Here is a 22,577-nt window from a genome sequence, read left to right as displayed (position 1 = left end):
GAGCGTGAAGCTCTGTGTTTCTCTGCATGTTGTGATGTGGAAGTGTGGAGTTTCCACGTATAGATGAGGAACGGGATCAGGGTTTCCCCATAACCTGTCCATAAGAGACAGAAGCACAGAGAACTGCTGAGTGCTGCTCATGTCCTCCTGTGTGTCCTTCTGTCAGCCAAGCTCTTCACATCACCATCACCTTGTTCATTATCAAAAGAGTATCATTTTTAATTTTGTTTTTTTTTTTTAATAGTCAGGTTAGTGATAGTGATTTTTGTTTGTTTTTCAATAACAAAGGTTTCTGTCTAATATAAATAATGAATACAAGTGGCTGGGTACTATATCAGTAACATATATGTGTATATACATGTTCAGAGAGACAGATTTATGACTGCTCTGGTTTATTGGGGTACTGAGGACAGATGGAGACGATGTTAATGATGTTCTCTTTCCTGCTAGTGTGTCTTTGATTGCAGCACATGTCTTGTGGTGTTTTCCCTGAGATTATTCCTGACCTGGGCTCTGCCTCTGAAGGGTAAGCAAACACTTATACTGTATCCACACATGAAGCCTGTGCACAGGACACCCCCTCGTCTCTGTCTTCAGTCTAATCATGACACCAGATTTCACTGCTTGAATTTCATCTCAACTTTACCATCAAAGACTGATTTGATTTCAGTAGATGATTTGAACAAGGAGTTATTGCTGTTGTAGTGTGTCTTACCTGAACAAACATGACCTGTGATGTCTGATTTATCTTGATGGGCAGCAGAAAATTATATTTTTAGTCTTTGCAAAGCTCTTCGCTTGTATTTTTGTGTGTTACATGAAGAAATAGAAATAGCTCATTTCTGCTTGTCACTTAAGTGTACAGTTTGGCCATTTCTATCATCAGAAGCTGCTTGTGAAGACAGAGAGCAGCAGTAAATGTGTCATGATCACAGCTGATTGTCTGTACAGTGAAAAGATCAGCGGTGACAGAATCTGCCGTCTCTTCCAGCATCGGTCACTTAAGAAGCACAAACGATACCTTCTACGATCATATATTAAATCATTCTAAAACACTGCTGGAGAGATGGAGAAGAGACAGATTCAGCAAATCATTTGTAAAATTACACCTGCTAATAAACATCTCAATCTCAGTCAAGATGTCTAAGATTCATTTGCGTGATTAAACAAGATTTATTAGGTTTGGATATTGATCTGTGGAAGTTATTCTAGATGTAATGTAACTTTCTGTAGAGCTGCTTTGAATCTCTACACAAAGCTCCATACAAATCTTTTTGATCATTTGCAGTTTGGAGTTAGTTTTATTCTGGTAGCCTACTGATCATTAGTATACAGTATATCATGACCGTCTTCATCACAGCGATTAATGTCAGGCCAGATAGAAAGATGTCAGATGTACTGTAGCAGCAAGACTTCTTAGAAATGTGTTTTTCATTTTCATTTTCACAGACAGGGCAGCTCACTTCTGAACATGCAAAATGTACATTTATCATTTATTATTATATTTGTTTGCCTCTCTGTGCCACGTGCTGTATTTTGATGCAGCTAAATTCTAGAAACTGTTTTCATTGATATATTTGACTGTTTCTGTTGTCAGACAACGGGATGAATATGAAACAGTGTCTGAAACGCGACCCATTAAGACCACAGCTCTCCCTTCCGAGATGTTCGTCTGCACTGAAATCTTGATTTATAATCGTGCCGTCGTCTGATAAAATCAGATAGCTACACACAAGATAAAGACCATAGCTGTGCTGTGATTTCGGCTATACTTGCGTGTAAAATTAGAGAAGCAACACATCTGTGTTTTAACTGCAGAGAGAGAAGTGTGCGCGCGCTGAACAGACCACACGCAGAGAGAGAGAAGCGTGCGCGCGTGCTGGGAAAGAGAGACCTCGCGCTCGTGCGGCAGTCAGCTTCAGATGCATCATATTTTCATTCGCTACAAGCAGGATACACAAGAAGCAGTTCATCTCGGACACGCAGACGGTTGTCGTGGTAATAAACACCGTAAACATCAACCGTGCGCGTGCCCGCGCTTAATGCGCATCTCGTATATGAAAAGCTTTTTAGGGGGCCCTTGGCTTTTAGGGGCCCAAGGCAGTCGCCTACCTTTACCTAATGGGTAAGTCCGCCCCTGATTATACAGATGCAAGATATCATACAAAACTGCAAAGCTTTTGCAAAACAAAACAAAAAAAACTGTAAAATAATTAAAACTGTAAAGCTTTTGCAAAATAAAGAGAAATACTCTCTGCTTTTTCGCTTTCCTTTCCGAAAACTTTGGAACGTGTCACAATGAACTGTGATTAAGCACATTTTTTTTTTTAGTTTCGTTAATCTGTCAATATGATTTAAGTGAAATATATTTAGTGTATATGCCTATATTCCTTTTTATGTAAGCCATTAGTTTTTCTGTTTTCTCCATTCACAGAAGCGCTGCAGGTGTGTGTGATCTGTTGAATTCATCTTACACTATCCTCAGATAAACTCTGAGGGAGGTGCATTACCATTGTGACTTACCTACAGCTGAGCGGACATTTCACTCGATGGCTTCAGCGTCACATCTGCATAGGCCTTACTACTGGAATTCATGATTGGTTGACAGCAACGTTATTAACCGGTTAATGGCCATTTCAAATTTTCGATTCTGTTCCGAACTATAAAATTTGATTTAGTTTCTGTTTCTGGTTCTGTTTCTGTCAAAATTTCGTTCGTTTGCGGTTTTCGTTGTCGTTCCTTGAACCGGTTCAGAGCCCTGTTCTTCTGAAACATGATGTAAACGCACTTATAGCAGAAGTGTTTGTGGGCGGGTCAGGCAGGCGGGGTTATGCAAATGTGTTACCCAGTGACGTATACCAGTAACAGTCAAAAGATTCAAAAATATAACGACTCGTTAAGGCGATTCAGAACCGACTCTCTCTTTTGAGAGACAATATCTGATATATTATCGTGCACTTTTTTGATTAACAACTTTGCAGATTGTTTTCATTTAAGGATAGCTACATTATAAACTGCAAAAGAGATATTTTACAAAAACCCATATGACCTGCTCTTTAAGAAAAATGTTCACCTTACTTAAGAAAACAGTACCAAAGCCAATATTAAAAAAGCTGTAAAGATACAATAATAATAAATAACATCATAATAACAAAACATCAGTACAAGGCAATACAAATATGTAAAACCCAAACTAAACTGTTGAAATATTATTAACAAAAAAATTAGTCAGTCTTTTACTCTGTTGTAGTTGTGGGGCAAATTTCTCCACCTGTGTTTGCATTCACTTTTGTGGGATAGCAAATTAATAATTCATTACTAAAGCAATAATCCCCGTGAAGCTGTGGTTTACAGTGAATTTATAACAGCTAAGGCTCCGCTTCACGTCGTGCCTAACAACGCCCCGACCAATTTCCCCGAGCTTTTTTCCAGTTACAAAATCCTGACTGGGAAGTGAAGGCAGATTCAGGTGTACTGGGCAGAGAAAAATGCCTACAGGCAAACCAATAAGCTGAATCTATTCAAGCCATGAATTGTCCTTTTCCTAGTACCACACTGACTTCTGGGAAAAGTTTTCAAACATGGCTGTACAGGACCCTCTTCTCTGGATCTAGAGATGTCTGAAAATGCAAAATAAATAATATTATAATAATATATTTGTTAAATAATGTGTCACATCTCTATGGAAATGTATAATTAAGGGATCCACAGGAGATACTAACAGCTGCTAACTAAACTGTGTAGTTTAAAGTAAATGTCTGGCCTACCACTGGGTCCTTCTGGAACAGCAAATCTGGAGCTAGATGCCGTCTGGAGGGGCTCCACGACATCTCCTGGCAGCTCTGGCTCACTGTCTTGTGCAGAACCAGAGGTATCTGTGTCCTCCCTTGATACATCTGTTTATAACACAAGAACCATTAGTGTATAATCACAATATAAATTCCACAGCCATCAACAACCAGCCCAGAACCTGTAAGACCTTCTTCTGCGGAACAAAACAGAAGATATTTTGAAGCATGTTGGTAACCACACAGTTTTGGTTCCCATCAACATCCATAGTATAGAAAGAAAAAATACAATGGGAACCCAAAACTATTTGGTTACCTGTTGTGCTTTAAAATATATATTTTTGTGTTCATTTTTGGGTGAACTATCCTTCAAAATCATCTCAACTTAAATTCCTGAACTGGGTATGTGATTGCCTGTGTCTGGTAGATGCTCTGAGCTGCTGGTAGTCCTGAAGTCTGACCACGCTGACCACGCTGTCCTGGGGTCCAGTTGTGATGCTAGGCCTGGGGTCTGTTTGCACCTGATCTGACTGTTTGTGCTTCTTTAAAAAGAACTCTGAAATCTCCCCCTTTCTTTTCATGTTTAACTGATCCCGTGCCTATGGTTACATCTAATCATCCAATTACCAACATTTTTATTTTAACTCTTTCCCACCAGCATAAAAAAAGGGGGGGGGGGGGTTGTCAGCCACCGCCAGCGTTTATGGTAATTTTCACAATTTCATGGCACCCCAAAATATTTTGTTGTATGAATATCTGAACATGCAATATATCAAAAGAAAGAACAGACACCCTCTGCTTTTAGACAAAAAAGTTGTGCATCCTTTTTTATCAACACTTGAATGTTTCATAAAAAAGCAACATGAGCAAAGAGCTGAGAAAATCACATTTTTAATAATGACTATACATCCAGATCAGATTCAGAATGATGATCAAAACACAGATGAGTAGACAGAGTCTATCAACAAAGTGATCGCATCATGATATTGCTTGTTTCTGCTTCTTCTTTGCTTGCGTTTTGATCTGGAGGCAATAGTTCAGGAGATGCGTAATATTGCCCCTACCTTATAACACTGAAAACACAGAAAGCTGTAAACTCGTCAATGGCGGGGAGAGAGAGAGTAATTGAAATTACATAACTGTAACTTACATTAAAATCAACTACCAGTTTAAGTTACAGATTTGATCATTCCATCCCCATATTTGAACTGAAGTAACTGAGCTACCTAATCGATGTTAACTCGCTGAACACTGACAGCTGTAGCCTACTTCCCCACATTAGCTAAACATTTGTATACTGTAACGTACACACGGCTTGGTATAATATGCGTGTATTACTAGCACAGGTGTAAGTGTATGGACTGTTAAAAATTGCGAAGCGATCTCTCCAGTCTGATTAACTCACACATCGTCTCATAAAATGTATTCAGAGCAAGCAACCCGGATGTTAAAAACCTTAAAAACTTACTTCAAATATGTTTTCTTATAATTCTTCAGTGTTGCAACAATAATCTCTCGTCCTCTCCTCGTCGTCCATCTGAAAAATGCGTGCGCTGCCGGTGAACGTAAAAAGAAAAAAATCAGCAACTGCCTGTAGCAAATAACATTTTGGGGTGTCCAGTGCCACCCTGGACACCGCTCTGGCTCCGCCGCTGTCTGCGAGTGAACACATGAACGCACTGCAGAGACGCAACAAAAGAGAAAATCACTTTAATAGGAAGAAATATATATTTCATTTACACAGTGACAAATATGCAGATTTTTAATACATTTGATTATTTATTATCTCTTAACTGTATTTCTTTGTCCTATTGCTTGTAATTAGTTGCTTATTCTTATTCCATCGCTGACTGTTTGCTTGTCTTCAGTGAGCCTGAGTTTTTCTCTCTTCAGTTTAGGCTAGTATTTGTTTTTTTGTGATATTAACACTGGTGACTAGAAAGCAGTATGTTGCATTAAGTGCTGTTAATTCTGCTTGTGTTTGTGTTGTTACTGAGAGGAAAACCTCTGAAAAGCCTGAATCAGTAAAGTGATATTGATATGGTGCTACCGCTCTATTGTCTGTTGATTAATAAGCTCTTGTGGTTGTTGGTTCAGACAGTTGTGTGCTTGTGGGTCCAGAGATCCCGGATTATCGAGTTCAAGGTGAAGCGGTTATCATCAGATTCCCTTTTCTTGAAGATGTGGTGAATCACAGGAGACTGCGAGTGGACAACAGCTCGAGCTTCCAGGTCCATCACCACAGCCTGAGGAGCGAGAGGACTGACGGAGTGATGCTGAGCGAGCGCAGGATCCTGCTGCTCCCGTCTCACCCCTCACACTCTGGAACATACAGCTACATCTTCAGGTCAGAGCGCACAGATGCACGCCTTACAGTCAGCCGCTAACACTCACACACACTTTACCACGTGTGTCCCTGCAGCACAGAAGCAGTCATGAGGAGCACAGGTATATAATAGACAACAATACCTTGTGTGGGTCAAAATTATACATTTTTCCTTTATGCCAAAATCTTTGGGATATTAAGTAAAGATCATGTTCCATGAAGATATTTTGTACATTTCCTACTGTAAATATATCAAAACATTTTTGTTTAGTAATATGCATTGCTAAGAACTTAATTTGAACAACTTTAAAGTGGTCATATGATGCAAATTCAAATTTTCCTTTCTCTTTGGAGTGTTACAGGCTCTTGGTGAACAAAGAAGATCTGTAAAGATGCAAAGACTAAAGTCTCAAATCCAAAGAGATATTCTTTATAAAAGTTAAGACTCGTCCACGTCCTCCTAAAACACCTTGTTTAAACACGCCCCACATCTCTACATCACTGTGTGGGGAGATTTGCATAACACCGCCCAAATGTTCACACAAAGAAAGAAGGCGTACCTTTTATTCTGGATGTAGTATTGTTACCGCCGCTGCCGTCATGTCGTGTAGACGCTGTGTGTTTGGTTGAGAAAGCGTAACTACTTTGTTTGGCCTTCCAAAAGAAAACATGACTAGAAATCATGTTTATATCACGTTTATAATGGGTTTATGTTTATGTTTATGTCTCGTCGCTCCGGTCGATGACAGCACAGTATGTTAAGAGGCGTAACATTTGCGTCACACGCTTGAGGCATTCAGCCAATCACAACACACTGGATAGCTGGCCAATCAGAGAACACCTCGCTTTTCACACCGATGAGCTTTGTAAAAATCGAAGTGTTTCAGAAGGCGGGGCATAGAGGAGAAACAATAATGTACAGTATGTGGAAAATGTTTTTTTAACCTTAAACCACATAAACACATTTAATTACACCAAATACACAAAATAATGTTCTTTTTAGAAGCATCATATGACCCCTTTAAAGATGATTTTCTCAATATTTAGCTTTTTTTGCTCCCTCAGATTCCAGATTTTCAAATAGTTGTATCTCAGACAAATATTGTCCTCCTAACAAACCACACATCAATGGAGAGATTATTTATTCAGCTTAATTGAGATAAATCTCAATTTCAGAAAATTGACCATTATGACTGGTTTTGCGGTCCAGGGTCAAATTTAAATAACATTGATTGTTTTTAATATATACTATTTTATATTAGGGTGAACTAAATAGAAATGTTTCATAATTTCACTCTAAAATGAAAAGCAGAGAGAAAAATCTAAATGATCTAAATGACAAAATAATTTTTTATTATTCTAGAGCAAATGCAATATTATAAAATCTGTATGTTTATATGCTGAAGTAGGGCTTGCGTTTTTAATAAGTATACCATCTACACACCTGCTCTACTTTCTCACAACACTGTATGAACATGCATATGAATCAAAGATCTGCATTATGTGGTACACTGAAGAAAGCAGTTGTGCTGCACAGGCTTGCATTCGAGTAAATCTTTTAAAAAATTGTTTATATTACGAAATGTCCAATAAAGGCACCATCTAAAGTGTGTTTTAGAACTGATTACATTCGGAGCACTTGGGTTGGTCTAAATGGAGTTAGCAATGCATTTCTCCTTCAGGAGCGACAGCTTCTGCCTCACTGGGAGTATTACAGTGATGATCTACGAGACAGAGGAGCCCAACATGACTGTGATGCCCTACACCGCACACGCAGGAGAAGATACCGAGATCGTCTGTCCACATCTCAGATACTTCAGAAGGTCAGAGAATCCAAGGTGGTACAAGGTAGGTCACTGCACATTGTGGAACACATCTAAATAAGTATTTGAATCGAAAGCACAAAAATGATTCTAAAAGGTTTTCATTTCCAGGATTTTCAGAGCACAGCTCTCCCTATCGGCAAAGGACAGTATAGAGTCGAGAGAGGCATAATTCTGTCCATCAAAAACATCTCTGTGAAAGATGAGGGCTTCTACACTTGTAGGCTAAGTGTGATTTTCAACAATACTCAGTATAACGTGAGCAGGACCTGGAGAGTTCAAGTGTCAGGTAAACAGATTCCCAACGCTGTGCTTCCTGTGTCATACTTCTCTTTCCTCCTAAACCTGTCAGATAGCTGAGCAAATGATGACTCCAGCTGACATCTCTTCTTTTTCAGTCCCAGGATCAGAAGCGGTCACCTCTAACAGTCTCAGTGCTTTCACATGTAAGTATCAGAGATATTTAGCAGTATTTAACCAACATATTGATCTAAAACTGATTAAAATAACCCTTTGAATTCTACTCCCTCTTAATTTAATGTTTTCTCACAGCATCCAGTGATTCATTCCCTTACATCGTCTTTCCTGCAAACGGATCCTTCACTGAAAGTCATTTAGGTGAGTCTACACTGCTAACATTATTGATTTACGGGGATGATTGACAGATTTTTAGATGATACAGTTAGATGCAGGTCACACACTGCATGACACTGTCTGTATTATATGACTGTATTCTGTAATACTAATAAACTAAATGTACTGTAATTAATCTCATTTGGATTGGACGCACTTTTGGACTGGTTTCCAGTACAGTAATGGACAGTGAAAAAATAGGCTATATAGAGAACACTGGCATAATTAACAAGTTCACATATAAAAGTACAGTAAACAGATTTGCTTTGTCCAGCATGACGGAGGACTTGAGCATGAGCTTTAATTTACCCAAAGTTAATAATAAATAGTCATAAAGTAAAGAGTATATTTTGATTGCTCACAGTGAATGAGGTCAGTGTTTGTTCACTTACTGTACTGCAGTGATTATCAGACCGATGTTTAACAGCGCTGTCCACTTGCAGGCGCTCGTTTGGTGATCCAGTGCTTGGTGTCTGTTGGAAACCAGCGAGCTCAGTCCACAGATGTGACATGGATGGTTAATGACCAGCCACTGGAAAACTCTTACCTGCGTGGACGTGCTTTTCAGACGGATAAGAGGTAACCTTGATGCCTGCATTGATCCATCTGAAAATTGTGTGTGAAAGAGGACAGGGTCCCGAGCACACGAGAGAGTGAGAAGGCAGTGATGGTGAGGCAGAAGTGAGTCGCCGGCAGGCAGGGCTCCTTGCACCAGCTGTGCATGAGATAACACTAAAGAATGACTTATCGTTTTACGCTGTAGCCTCTACACAGCTGTCATGGGAGGCTTCTGTTGAGGGGTAATTATCTGAGACCTCGGTTGGACACCAGGAATATCACTGTAAACTGTTGCAACACTTCATGAGGCTCAACAGAACAACAGTTCAACAGAAACTTTGTAGAAATCAGAAAGCACAAAAACAGTCAATAGGCCACAGAGTATTGGGGCGAAGGGGGCTGAAGGCAAGCTCAGGTCAGGTCCGGTCAGGTCTGGGGAAACAGTCTGAAAAGGGCAGACAGGCCAGAGAGTAAAGCCAAGGGCAAGGTCAGGGCCAGGCAGAAATTGACAACCAGAGGCAAGAGAGCAGAGCAGTCCGAATACAAGGAAGGACAGGGCAACACAGCTCTAGCACACACACACACACACACCAGAGAAAACAAAAGACAACAAGACAAGAGTTCAGGCCAAAGAGAAATGAGTGAACCGCTCTGTGAAACAACGCCAGAGCAGGAAAAGAACTGCAGAGCCCAGAGTCCTGACAGTAATATTCATCTGATACTCAGCACTAAGTGGAATTTAACATCACACAGAGGACATGTGTTTTCAGTTTCTCAGGCAAGCATCTGGAGGTGCAGCTGGTTATCCTCGAGCTCCTGGAAGAGGACAGTGGGACAGAATTGAAGTGCATATGTCAAAACGAAGACCAGAAACAGGAAGTTGTCACTCAGATCAAACTGGAAGGTGAGTACCCGTTGATCTGAGGGGCTACTGTATTTGAAATCATAGCCAAATAAAAGCTGTTTAAAAACAGAAGACAGAACAGACGTGTTCCGGCTGTTCATTTACAGGACAGCAGGGTTTTGGTCGCATTTTGAAAGCGTGTTTCTGAAAGTTTCTGAAAAAGCTAATGTTGTTGTCTCGGTGTAAACTATGAATGCTAATAGTACTAATATTAATACTAATGCGATCAAGTAATACCGATTGCTATGAGAATGAGAGCCAGTATAACACAAGCGTTTCTAGAAAAGTGCCTACCCTATCTTTCACACTGTAAAAATGAGAGAGCCTGTAAATGGTATAGTATTTATTGCTCAGTGTGTATTTAAGTGTTTAAACGTGTCTCTTTCTCCTCTCTCCAGGCTCCGAGTCTGTGTGGTTGGTGGGAGCTGCAGCATCCTCATGTTTTTTACTAGTGGTGTTTGTTTTTGCGTATCATTTGTGCCAAAGGCCACAGAAACTAAGGGACTATGTTCTGGCTCGACAGGACAGCACCATCTGAAGACGGCTTCCCCTTCTTCAACAGTGCACCTCTCCTCATCATGGTTTAGCTACTCTGATCTTTTGTGTTGAATTGGTCTTGTTTTCCTGGATCTCGGCTCACAGTTCCTTCTCTACTTGTCTTCGGCTGTTTCTTGCAATCATTACTCTCACATACACGCTCCTGTGTCTCTAGTTCTTGTTTGGTCTGTTCTGTATGTATACTGGCAAGCCTTGGTTCCTTGCTTCCTTGTATTTTGCTTTAAAATTAAGCTGCACTTGGATCCATACAACCTCTGCTTCTTGAGCTATTATTACAACATCTGTCCAGACTTCATTTATCATCTCTTTTTTTTTCATCTCTTTTTTTTTTTGTTCTTTATAGGATATGATACAATGGAAAATATGATCAGATATTGGCAGACAACAACAAATCTGATTAAGCCATTATGTTATGTCTACAGCAATCCACCCCATTAATTCAGTCATTTAACACGTACTGTTACTCTCCTCCAGTTCAAGTCATTCGTGTCAGGTTTATTTGTTATTACACAAATTATTTTAAAGTGTTTTGTAAGTGTTTTGTAAGCAGTGTTGGGAAAGTTACTTTGGAAATGTAATAGGTTACAGATTACAAGTTACCTTGTTTAAAATGTAATAGTAGTGTAACTTTTTCAATTACTTTATTAAAGTAGTGTAACTGATTACTTTTGATTACTTCTTGATTACTTTTCTAAATTTCTAATGAATGTTTATTTTCAACTATTAATCATTTTCAAACATTTACATCACGCAGGGTTAACCTCACAGTAGTGCTCAAGACTGTCAGACTTTCACAATCCTTCATCACTAGAATTAAGATGATCAAATCTGAACACATCCTCCACAAAATCTGATTTTAGTACCGCCTTTTACTATGAGATCAATCTGAAGTTCAGTGCAGGTTTAAAATCATAAGAAATAGTTTACTAATACTGTTTTTGAAACCAAATCTTTGCATAACTACAGGAAACACTGCATCTAACAATGGTTTGGGGAAAAATAGTTAATTAAAAAATAATAATAAATAAAAGCATATACATCATAGAGCCCTGCACGGGCCTCAAATCTAGGCCCGAGCCCGACCCGTGTCCGACAGCTCATCAGAATTATCAGCCCGAGTCCGACACGAGCCCGTGTTTTTATTTATTTATTTATTTATTTTATTACACAGTGGAAGCCTGTCCTATTTGCAACAATTAAAAAATGGGTCAGTTTTGTGTTATGTTTTTATCATTTCTTTATCAAGTTGATTTAGAAAAATGTTTGGAGCATTTTTTTTTAAAATGACGATTAACGTTAAACAGCCGAGCTGACAGCGAGTAGCCTAAAACATATTTAATCAATTAAACCTCTCAAATTAACGCTAATACTTTACTTGGCTACAATAAAATCCATATATAAAACACTTCAAGCATATCACACAGACAGTTTAATAAATGTTTATTTATTAAACCACAGTGAGTAAAATAAAATAAAAAAATTGAAATACTGAGGCAGGCACGCAACAGCGCTCGCAAACGAAATGAGAAATAGCCTACAATCTAAACAAATTAAATTAATTAAAAACAAACTTGCAGGTTATCTTACCTCAAAAATGCACCACAGAATATGTCCATTCTTTTTTCCATTAGTTTCCAACAGTTAAACGAAAATAAAGTCCAGTCAAATGAAAAGTTAGAACAGTCTCTTACAGAGCATCGTGGTGAAAAAGAATAGCCTCCAGAGTGGAAGGTTTTAACCCAGTCCTCCTCTCTTCTATCACTCTTCCCGCTGCGCTGAAGACACGTTCGCTGCTGCTGCTGACGGGACACTAAACACAGAGCGAGCCAGTCTTGACAGTTGCGGTAGCAGGGTCTCGTGCTGTTTACATTTACATTACTTTAGAGGCCTCTAATAGCTACTTCTACAATAAGTGGATATAAGTGAAGCATAATCGTGGGTCGCGCTGACGGAAAAGCGTGCGTGCGCGCGCGTGCGTGTGTGAGACTGTCCCCAGCCGGCACATGACCGACCTTCAACGTTGAAATAAGGTTGAAATAAGGTCAGTTGTGGTTTCAACGTTGAAATGCCGGCTGGGTCATGTCAGTATGTCAGTTTAATTATAACGGGTTGAATTATCAGATTATGAATGGTATGAGGTTATGAAATGTCTTTCTATGTTTGTTTTTCTATCGTCTACGTCAACTTCTCATTTTTTTTATTTAATGTCTAAAAATATAAATAGAAGGATAACCCAAAAAAGGCCCGAGGCCCGGCCCGCATGTGAGCTATAACGTGAAAATTGGCCCGAAGCCCGGCCCTAGGGGCATAAACAAGTCGGGGCCCGTCGGGCTCGGGCTGAATGCAGGGCTTTAATACATCAACTCAAATACGGTTATCTAATAAGCATGTGTCCTATTCTGTGTGCTAAACTCCTGAAACATTGCTGTCTCTTTGAAACATTGCTGTCTCTTTGTATATGATATGAGGATATTTTTCTCAAAAGAAGTAAAATGCTCATGAAGTGACTCTAGTTCTAGAGATAATGTTTGTGTGTTCATGTACTCATATATTGAGGCGGCAGAGGCTGAAAACACTGCTAGCTTCAGTAGGTCTATGTGTAGTAAATGAAACTGCATGTCTGCGCCATTAATTTCCACAAGGGACGCACTGGGAACTTATTTCAGACTGGCAGATCTCACACTCATATAAAAGTTTAAATCCTTAGGTTGGGGACATGCAAAATAATTGAAAGTTCTTTCCTGAACTGCACCTTCACTTCCATTGTTCTTTTCATTCTCTTTATTTTACCCTATTCTCTATCTCTCTCATGACTTTAATACTCAAGATTTAACAAAACTGTACTTTCTAAATCGCCTACAGGTCAAAATGAGTACATCACTACAATATCTTTATAGACAAATCCTAATACTGAACATGAGTCATGTTTTTCCCTTATAAAAATTAACCATGCTTTTATTATAGTAAAAGTACAGTAACGAGGTTTTTTTTTTTTTTTTTGGCAAATGTATTATCATTTGTATTTATTTTTAAATAAATTAATTTGTAAAAACATTTTTTTTTTTTATTTGTGGTAGCCATGGTTTAACAATAGTAACTGGATTTATAATAAAATTATGTTCATTTTCTTAAGTGTTGTGTTTTTGTCTGCCCTAGCTCCCCCTAAACCTATTATAAAATATGATTATTTGTCTGTTAAATTACTACTGTAACATTACAATAGATAATAATGATGTCCTTTATACAGTATTTTGAGTGATGGTGAGCAATGGGCTGCTGCGCCTTGACTAAGTAAACAAAGACAAAACTACAATAGCATGTTTACAGATGAAACTGACCTGCACTTGAAACCCTGACCAGTAGTTTTTCTCCTCTGCTCCAGCTGTGCGCTTCACAGTCCACTCATTCTCTCTCTCACATTGATTACTCTGAGTCTGATCCAAACCGGTTGGTGGAGGCGTGGAGAGCGCGCGAGCCGAAGCACTGACAGTCACGACTAACTGATTCATGATTTATTAGAGATTTAATTATGGAATGGCGGATTCGGAAATAATCGCTTTAGTACAATCGGCATGCAATTATACAATAATAATATTAAAATAGCGGGCCAAATCGTCTGCCAGGCCACCGGGAATTGTCGCGGTTCTCCCGATGTCCAGCATGAGTGCGGATGCAGATGATGCCATGGAATAGGCTTCTTCATCTTTCATGATCACTTTATTTAATGCTTGTGCATGACAGCATACTAATAAAAATGATGTGCCCCCACTATCTGTTATAGATCAGTGTGTGCCCCATGGTAAACCAAATAAATATTACATGATAATGGTTAAATGATCTCTCTCTTTTTTCAAGATTATTTGTACCAAGAATTATAATATAAATTTAATAAAATTATAATTAGGTGCAGTTTAATGCAGTTGACTGATTTACTGATTTGCTTAAATTTAAAATGATAATGTTTCATATGGTTTTGACTTGCCATTTCAAAGACTATATTTAAACAATACTACACTTGATATGATAATTTAACGATTATCATGCAATATTGTATTTATCTTGTTTATCATAATATGCTGCCAGATCATAGCCTGATCTGGGCCACACTCCTCCAACCAACAACCGGCCCTCATCAGAGGCGTAGGTTTGATTTTGAGATTGAGGACATCCACGGAAGCTGAGGATTCAGGAAATTAATAGGATAATGTATTAAGGTTTTTAGTCTACATTGACCTATGCTAATTGAACATTGAATATGTTAATTAATGAATTCTGTAATGTTACAGGTAACAAATAATGACAAGGAGGCAGTTTGACAGAGACTAAACTTCACTTAACTTTGTGTCTACTGTCTTGTTCCTTACTATTTGAAGTAGCCAAACACATGTCTACGTCTGTCATTAACAGAAATGAACTGTTGGCATATTTGTTTGACATCAACTTTGTCCAGTTTGTCCTGGTGGACATGGCACACAGCAATACTGTTAAGTCTCAATTGTGCCATTGTTGATCTGAGCCATGTTTGCAGTCTCCTAAGAGCACTGAAACTTCTTTAAGCCTCAGCTGATGAGACTGGGATGACTAAAAGCAGCCTGACAAGGGTTTCAACTTGATCAAACAAGCCTCTCACTTCAATAGCCATTCCTTTCATAATATTAGCCACTTCAGTACTTGATTTGAAAGTATTTTTAGTCCGAAACATGGCTAATTGGACTTTTAGATTATCCCTATTCAGTTCTGGATAGTGATCAACAATGTCATTTACTTTTCCAGTCAGTAGAATTTCCTCTAGCTTCAGCAATACATCTAGATCTGGTTGGTTGAAGACGCTGTCCTGAAGCTGAGCATCAACACAATCTATCAGTTTATAGAGCTCTGTTCTGTAATGCTCCTCAGCTGACTGGCTCGCCCCACCAGTGTAACGTTTTGGTGGCTGTCTTTGGTGAGGAATCTGAATAGACTCAATCCCAAGGGAGTCAACCATTGCCACTGCTCTCTGAAAAACCTCCTGAAAGCTGCCCTCATTTCTTTTGTCTTTTAGAGTAGATCTGACACAGTCTATTGACCTTCTCAGTCCTGCAATTGTTTCTGTCCGTTTTTGCAGGGACTTGTTCAGACACTCTAACATCATCACTTCTAACGCCAAAAAAAGGCCAAGCACAGTTTTCCCCTTTTCAAATCTCTCTCGTAGTCCATTTGCCCTCAAACCTGTGTTAGATCCATTTGATGCCATCTCCTCCAAGCTAGATAAAACACTCTCATACTGAGACAGCACTGCTCTGATAGCTTTTCCTCGGACTGTCCACCTGGTTGGGCACAGTGGTCTGAGTGATATCGACCGTCTTTCTGAACCTGCTGCTACTGCTGAAAATAAGGCCTTAAATTTCTCAGACTGGTGGCTTAATGTCCCTAGCTCATGGACACACTGCAAGGCATCCCGTATCACGGGACTGGCTAGGCAAGCAGACTGTGTCATCAAGTTAAGACAGTGTGACCCACAATGGACATGCAAAGCCAATGGCTGCTGTCTTTTAAGTTCTGCTTGTGCTCCCGCATGTCTTCCTGACATATTGGCTGCACCATCATATGTCTGACCCCTTAGACAACTCATAGGAATATTTAGCCTCAAGAGGACATCCGCAGCCACCCTAGCAATTTCCACTCCAGTTGTGCCTGGAACTTCATATAAACCAACAAATATCTCTTGTGGTATCAGGTCATGGTCCACATATCTAAAACAGATAGATTCTTGCTCTACTCCTGAGACATCTTGAGTGCCATCTATAATGAGTGAGTACTGCAAAACCGGCAGAGACTGGATGGAGACTGCAATACTTCTGACAATACAATTTCCTAACAATTGCAAAATCTCATTTTGTACTGGAGGAGAGGTATAGTCATGACAACAGGATAGGTACAGTACTGAACTTACAGTATTTTTCAGGCAGTGCCTAGCATTATCTTGTTGCTTTGCCCAGGCACTAACTGTGACTGCATGATGGTGCGATTTGCTATTCTGTTGGCGTTCAAAGCTAACAAGAGCGTTCTTCCAGTTACTAAATCCCTTTGAGGAAAACGCAGGGTCTGCTTTTTTGGACAGTGTATTTTTCTTTCTTGTGTATGTGTTCACACAGTAAAAACAGAGAATTCCCTTCACAGTGGGGCTATAGTGAAGCCATGGATACTGCTTGTACCAATTTTCCTGAACATGGAGGACCCTATTTGACAGCTTTTGAACTGCAATGTTCTTGGGGTGAGGTTGGTTTGGCTTGATATCAAAGTCCAGAATCTCTCCAGTTCTACACTGTTCTTCATTGTTGTCACTCTGTTCTTTGATGTCGTCACTTTCCCAGCTACTCTGTCTATTGCTGTCTACAGATGGATCAGCATTCTTAAAAATACACCACAGTACACAACTAACCACTCTGTATCAACTACCACATATGAAAAATACATCTACACTATGATAGGGCTAGTAACCATTTTATGCCCATATTATTAAAACCATGTATGATGAGTGATTAATAAACCTCTAAATATACCAGTGCAATCTCAATGTAATACAAAACAAATATCTACATTTACTCTCATGATTACATTGTTACCAGCCTAGGCCTCACCTGTGACCCTGCCTCTACCTAGCAGGACGGTTTCAGTCACCTCCGCTGGCAAAACAACACATTGACAGAATTAACAGCGAGAGAAAACATTTATGGCTGATTGTTATTTTTTACAATTGTTGATGACTCTACACTTTAGCAATTGAGAAAATGTTAAATTACTTACTTGTATTTGTTTTAAAGTAGCTCCTAATGTCTACCTTTCTTTTTTTAGCTGCCATCCTGACTCAGCACATCAAAAAAATTGCCTAACTGACAAACACGTTTGTTTCACTATATTAGTAAGCATTGCAGACTTCCACTTTTTTTTATCAAGTTCATAATTCATATTTGATATGACCTAGGCCAAGCCCCACCCCTAAACACAACCCTTACAGAAACTTGTGCAAATCACTAGACTTAAATAGAAACAAGGTTTGTCAGATTTATACATCTTTTTAAATAGCAAGTACATATAAAATAGCCTGTTGTCATGCTCTTTCACTGTAAGTGCCCATCACAAAGTGTACACACACACACACACACACACACACATTTTTTATACTGTACAAACTGTGTAAAAATAGTCTACACGAACCCTACCCATTCACAGAAAACTTTTTGCATTTTTACATTTTCAAAAAACATCACTTAGATGATTTATACGCTGTTTTCCTCATGTGGATCAAGAAATCCTTGTCCCCATAAGGACAAGGATTACGGATTTTGCCATCATTGTGAGGCATTTCACACCCACAAGGGTTTACCAGGACATACAGAGAGAGACAGAAAGACAGACAGACACACACACACACACACACACACACACACACACACACACACACACACACACACACACACACGCATGCACACACTAACACACAAACACCCAACCCACACACACACACACACACAGTTTGGGTTTGCTACTTATCCCGCGATTGTCATACATTGAAATAAACTGCACTGTCCCAGAATCAATATTTGTATTTTAGTTCACAGAGCTATTGATTTCTCCCTCACTTACTGCATCTAGGTTTCGGAGGAATTTTGCCGCTTCTCACAACATAAATTAACCTACAGCCTCTCACAAGTTAGAAAGAAAAAGCAAAACCAATCGGATTAGCGATGTGGGTTCACGAGGCGGGACTTCTACAAGATCTATTAACCAACTGTGTACCAGGAATTGCGCCTTTTTCACAGAACGCTCTTGTAAGAGTGGGTTTATAAAAAATATATTTTAATTTATATATAAAATTAGTTTTGTATATAAATATATATTTTTTAAAAAATCTAAATTATTGCAAGGGACAAATCAGTGGTCATTGGATATTGGTAGGGACACGTCCCTACTAAATTGTATATTTTTATTTGAGTAAAAATGATAATGACAAATGTGATTAAATCCATGCCGTGGATAATGTAAATTTCGTGAATTAATTATTTACAGTAATTTATATTAAGTGTGTTTATGGGCTAGTTGTCATGTCTCTTTGAACTTTAAACGCCCGCCCCATGCCTGAAGACCGCTAAGCGCAGGACATCGTTGACATGATTGCTTGATTGGCGCCGCTCCGGTGAAGCTAACCTCAGCTACAAAATGGAGAATAATAAACCTCCACTCACAGTCGGGAAGAGGAAGCTTCTTACTGACATTTTTGAGGGGTTTTCTCATATATCTTTCCACTATATTTATCAACTCCATGTTGGGGCTTAATTATTATTAGGTCTGGTTCTGGGGTGCTAGAGATCTCGATGAAGATGAGCAACAGCTTTAGTAATTATAAAGGGAGTGCTCTTTGTGTGGTTTCTGTGCTATATATAATCCATTCAGAATTGTATAAAACTTGTTTTTTATTCTGCTAAACCAACGGCCACATACACGCTGCAAAGTTTCGGGAATTACATTGGCATATAACGCAGGATTCACTCTTGAAATAGCTATGATTGACATATTGATAGCCACAGTTAGTTCCTGAATAAAGCAGAGTTTTGGACTGAAATGGTTGAATATCTGCTGACTGACAGACTCACTCAGAACAGTCCGTTGCCGCCACCTACTGGACGAAACTATGTATCCCCACAACACTAACACACAGACTGACCGGTCTCGTCACAATTTATATTTTTAATATCTAATAAACTAGTTTCTTGCATTTAAACAAGCTTTTTGAAACAAACATTATTATCACAAAGTGTCAATCATCCAGTTGTTTTTAGGGAAAATAATAAATACTACATTGGTAAATAATGATAGAATTATTCTGTTGGATGTACATTACCATTCAAAAGTCATTTCTGTTCACCAACCCTGCATTGATTTGATCCAAAATACAGTAAAAACAGTAATATCATGATATATTATTACAATTTAAAATAATAATAATACAATAGTAAACAATTTGCAGCATCATTACTCCAGTCTTCAGTGTCACATGATCTTCAGAAATCATTCTAATATACTGATTTGCTGCTCGAGAAACATTTCTGATTATTATCAATGTTGAACACAGTTGTGTACAATTTTTTTTTTTCAGGAAAAAAAGATTAATAGATTAATAGAAAGTTCAAAAGAACAACATTTATCTGAAATACAGGTGCATCTCAATAAATTAGAATGAATGTCATGGAAAAGTTCATTTATTTCATTAATTAATCTCAAATTGTGAAACTCGTGTATTAAATAAATTCAGTGCACACAGACTGAAGTAGTTTAAGTCTTTGGTTCTTTTAATTGTGATGATTTTTGGCTCACATTTAACAAAAAACCCACCAATTCACATCTCAACAAAATTAGAAATACTTCATACAGATGGTAAGACAACCAAAATGAGTAATGCCCAGCCGTTTTTAGTGAATTGTTGTCCTTCTGGGAAGTAACTGACAAGTCAGTCGGCTGGTGTGTACATGTACTCAATACTACCGGTAGGTGGCGCAAAGGGACCTTTTGCGTTTAATTACGGTCCTCAAAAGGAGGCGTGGCAATGGCGGTGATCAGTTTGTGGCATCTTTTAAAAAAAGGTGGTATGGAATGCCCAGTGGTTAATTTCAAAATTTTGACAGTGGGCTCTACTTCCATCTCATCTACACACCAGCATTGTTTGGTCTCTTGGTTTTCTCATTTTCCGTGTATCTTGACAATACTCCATAGATTCGGTTCTCTGGGGTTCAGGTCTGGTGAGTTTGCTGGCCAGTCAAGCACACCAAACACCATGGTCATTTAATCAACACTTTTTTGTTATGCCTTTTTGGGCAGTGTGGACAGGTGCCAAATCCTGCTGGAAAATGAAATCAGCATCTTCAAAAAGCTGGTCAGCAGAAGGAAGCATGAATTGTTCCAAAATTTCTTGTAAACGGTTGCAGTGACTTTGGTTTTGAAAAATAAACACAATGGACCCAACACCAGCAGATGACATTGCACCCCAAATCATCACAGACTGTGGTTGGAAACTTAACACTGGACTTCAAGCAACTTGGGCTATGAGCTTTTCTCCACCCTTCCTCCAGACTCTAGGCCTTGGTTTCCAAATGAAATACAAAACTTGCTCTCATCTGAAAAGAGGGCTTTGGACCACTGGGCAACAGTCCAGTTCTTCTTCTCCTTAGCCCAAGTAAGACGCCTCTGACATTGTCTGTGGTTCAGGAGTGGATTAACAAGATTCTGTAGACAAATTCCTTGACACGTCTGTGTGTGGTGGCTCTTGACCCCAGCCTCAGTCCATTCCTTGTGAAGTTCACTCAAATTCTTGAATCGATTTTGCTTGACAATCCTCATAAGGCTGTGGTTCTCTCGGTTGGTTGTGCATCTTTTTCTTCCACACTTTTTCCTTCCACTCAACTTTCTGTTAACATGCTTGGATACAGAACTCTGTGAACAGTCAGCTTCTTTGGCAATGAATGTTTGTGGCTTAACCTCCTTGTGAAGGGTGTCAATGATTGTCTTCTGGACAACTGTCAGATCGGCAGTCTTCCCCATGATTGTGTAGCCTAGTGAACCAAACTGAGAGACCATTTTGAAGGCTCAGGAAACCTTTGCTGGTGTTTTGAGTTGATTAGCTGATCAGCATGTCACCATATTCTAATTTGCTGAGATGAATTGGTGGGTTTTTGTTCAATGTGAGCCAAAATCATCACAATTAAAAGAAAACCAAAGACTTAAACTACTTCAGTCTGTGTGCATTGGCATTAGCATTTTAATACAGGAATTTCACAATTTGAGTTGAATTACTGAAATAAACGAACTTTTCCACGACATTCTAATTTATTGAGATACACCTGTAGATATAATTTGTAACATTATGAACTACCATTCAAAAGTTTGGGGTTAGTAGAATTTAAATTATTTATTTCTTTTTTGGGTGGAAAGAAATTAAAGAAATTAATACTATTATTCAGAAAGGATGCATTAAATTGGTCAAAGGTGACAGTAAAGACATTTAAAATGTTACAAAATATTCTATTTCAGATAAATGCTGCTCTTTTGAACTTTCTACTCATCAAAGAATCCTGAACACAATTTGTACACAACTGTTTTCAACACTGGTTTATGTCTTCACCCACTGGTTCCTGAAATCACCTTCAGAGCTGTTCTGGATAAATGAGTTGACTTTTGAGAATCTCCTGGACATGCCTATGTTTAACTTATGAACTATTATAAAGACTATATCCTGTTTGCCCAGTTGTCTTGCACTCTTTGAATAATACCTAATCTCATCTCTATCATTACAGCCTGATAGCATTTCTCCATCCTTTTGCTACTGTTTAAGTAATAAAAGGTCCTTAAACAGGTCCATTTGAAGTTACTGACTGCTCCTTTATCACTGCTTTCTGAGACATTATGAAATAATGATTCCTGTGCCACTGCTGAATCTGAATACCATTCAGTGAGTCTGAAAGACATCTGAATATTTTATACTGGGTAACCAGGTAAATATACCTGGTATATTTACCATAGTTGCCCTTTTGGGTCTGCTGCTTTGTCTCAGTCTAAATCCAGTATTACTTGGAGTAAGCCATTTAAAAGAAGAATAGTAGCTTATCTCTCTTTGTGATGCAACATTAGACTTATCATCCTTTATCAACACAAAAGCCTTTTATTTTATGTAAGCCTGTAGTTATATGTAGTTATACATATTATGTTCAAATACATTGTGTATTTATTTTTGTGTAAATGTATTGTGTATATTGCGAGACTAACCCCACCCCCCCATTAGACTTGATTCAGGTGGAGCACTGGTGCATGCCATTGTCGACAGAAGACCAGCTTGAGGCCACCTCTGGGCCAAGCCCGTTTGCTGTGTGGGTGTTGGATCACAATAATTAGGAAGCAGAGTTTCCACAGATCTCTTCACTCTTTTATTCTGGACACAAGGGCAGTGACTGTAACAT

The 22,577-nt window shown here is 38.8% G+C and overlaps 1 protein-coding gene across 1 annotated transcript; it reads left to right on the top strand.

Moving 5' to 3' along the window:
- The first annotated feature begins 63 nt into the window (after positions 1 to 63).
- LOC109099318 (interleukin-1 receptor type 2-like) lies at positions 64 to 10,885 on the top strand. The gene is made up of 10 exons (XM_042730540.1): positions 64 to 81; positions 451 to 526; positions 5,886 to 6,135; positions 7,797 to 7,962; positions 8,049 to 8,226; positions 8,336 to 8,383; positions 8,490 to 8,555; positions 9,014 to 9,149; positions 9,899 to 10,032; positions 10,431 to 10,885. The coding sequence occupies exons 1-10, from the start codon at positions 64 to 66 to the stop codon at positions 10,568 to 10,570; spliced, it is 1,212 nt and encodes a 403-aa protein (XP_042586474.1). The 3' UTR covers positions 10,571 to 10,885.
- Positions 10,886 to 22,577: the final 11,692 nt, after the last annotated feature.

This window comes from Cyprinus carpio, chromosome B9 (assembly GCF_018340385.1).
Source record: "Cyprinus carpio isolate SPL01 chromosome B9, ASM1834038v1, whole genome shotgun sequence".
Lineage (NCBI taxonomy): Eukaryota > Metazoa > Chordata > Actinopteri > Cypriniformes > Cyprinidae > Cyprinus > Cyprinus carpio.
Note: the sequence above shows the minus strand (reverse complement) of the source record. Positions and strands in the feature narration are given on the sequence as shown.

Excerpts from the sequence above, each read along its gene's own strand:
- LOC109099318 (XM_042730540.1), top strand. Across the intron at positions 8,384-8,489 it reads CAGTCTCAGTGCTTTCACAT|CATCCAGTGATTCATTCCCT; the intron begins GTAAGTATCAGA and ends GTTTTCTCACAG. Across the intron at positions 10,033-10,430 it reads CACTCAGATCAAACTGGAAG|GCTCCGAGTCTGTGTGGTTG; the intron begins GTGAGTACCCGT and ends TCCTCTCTCCAG.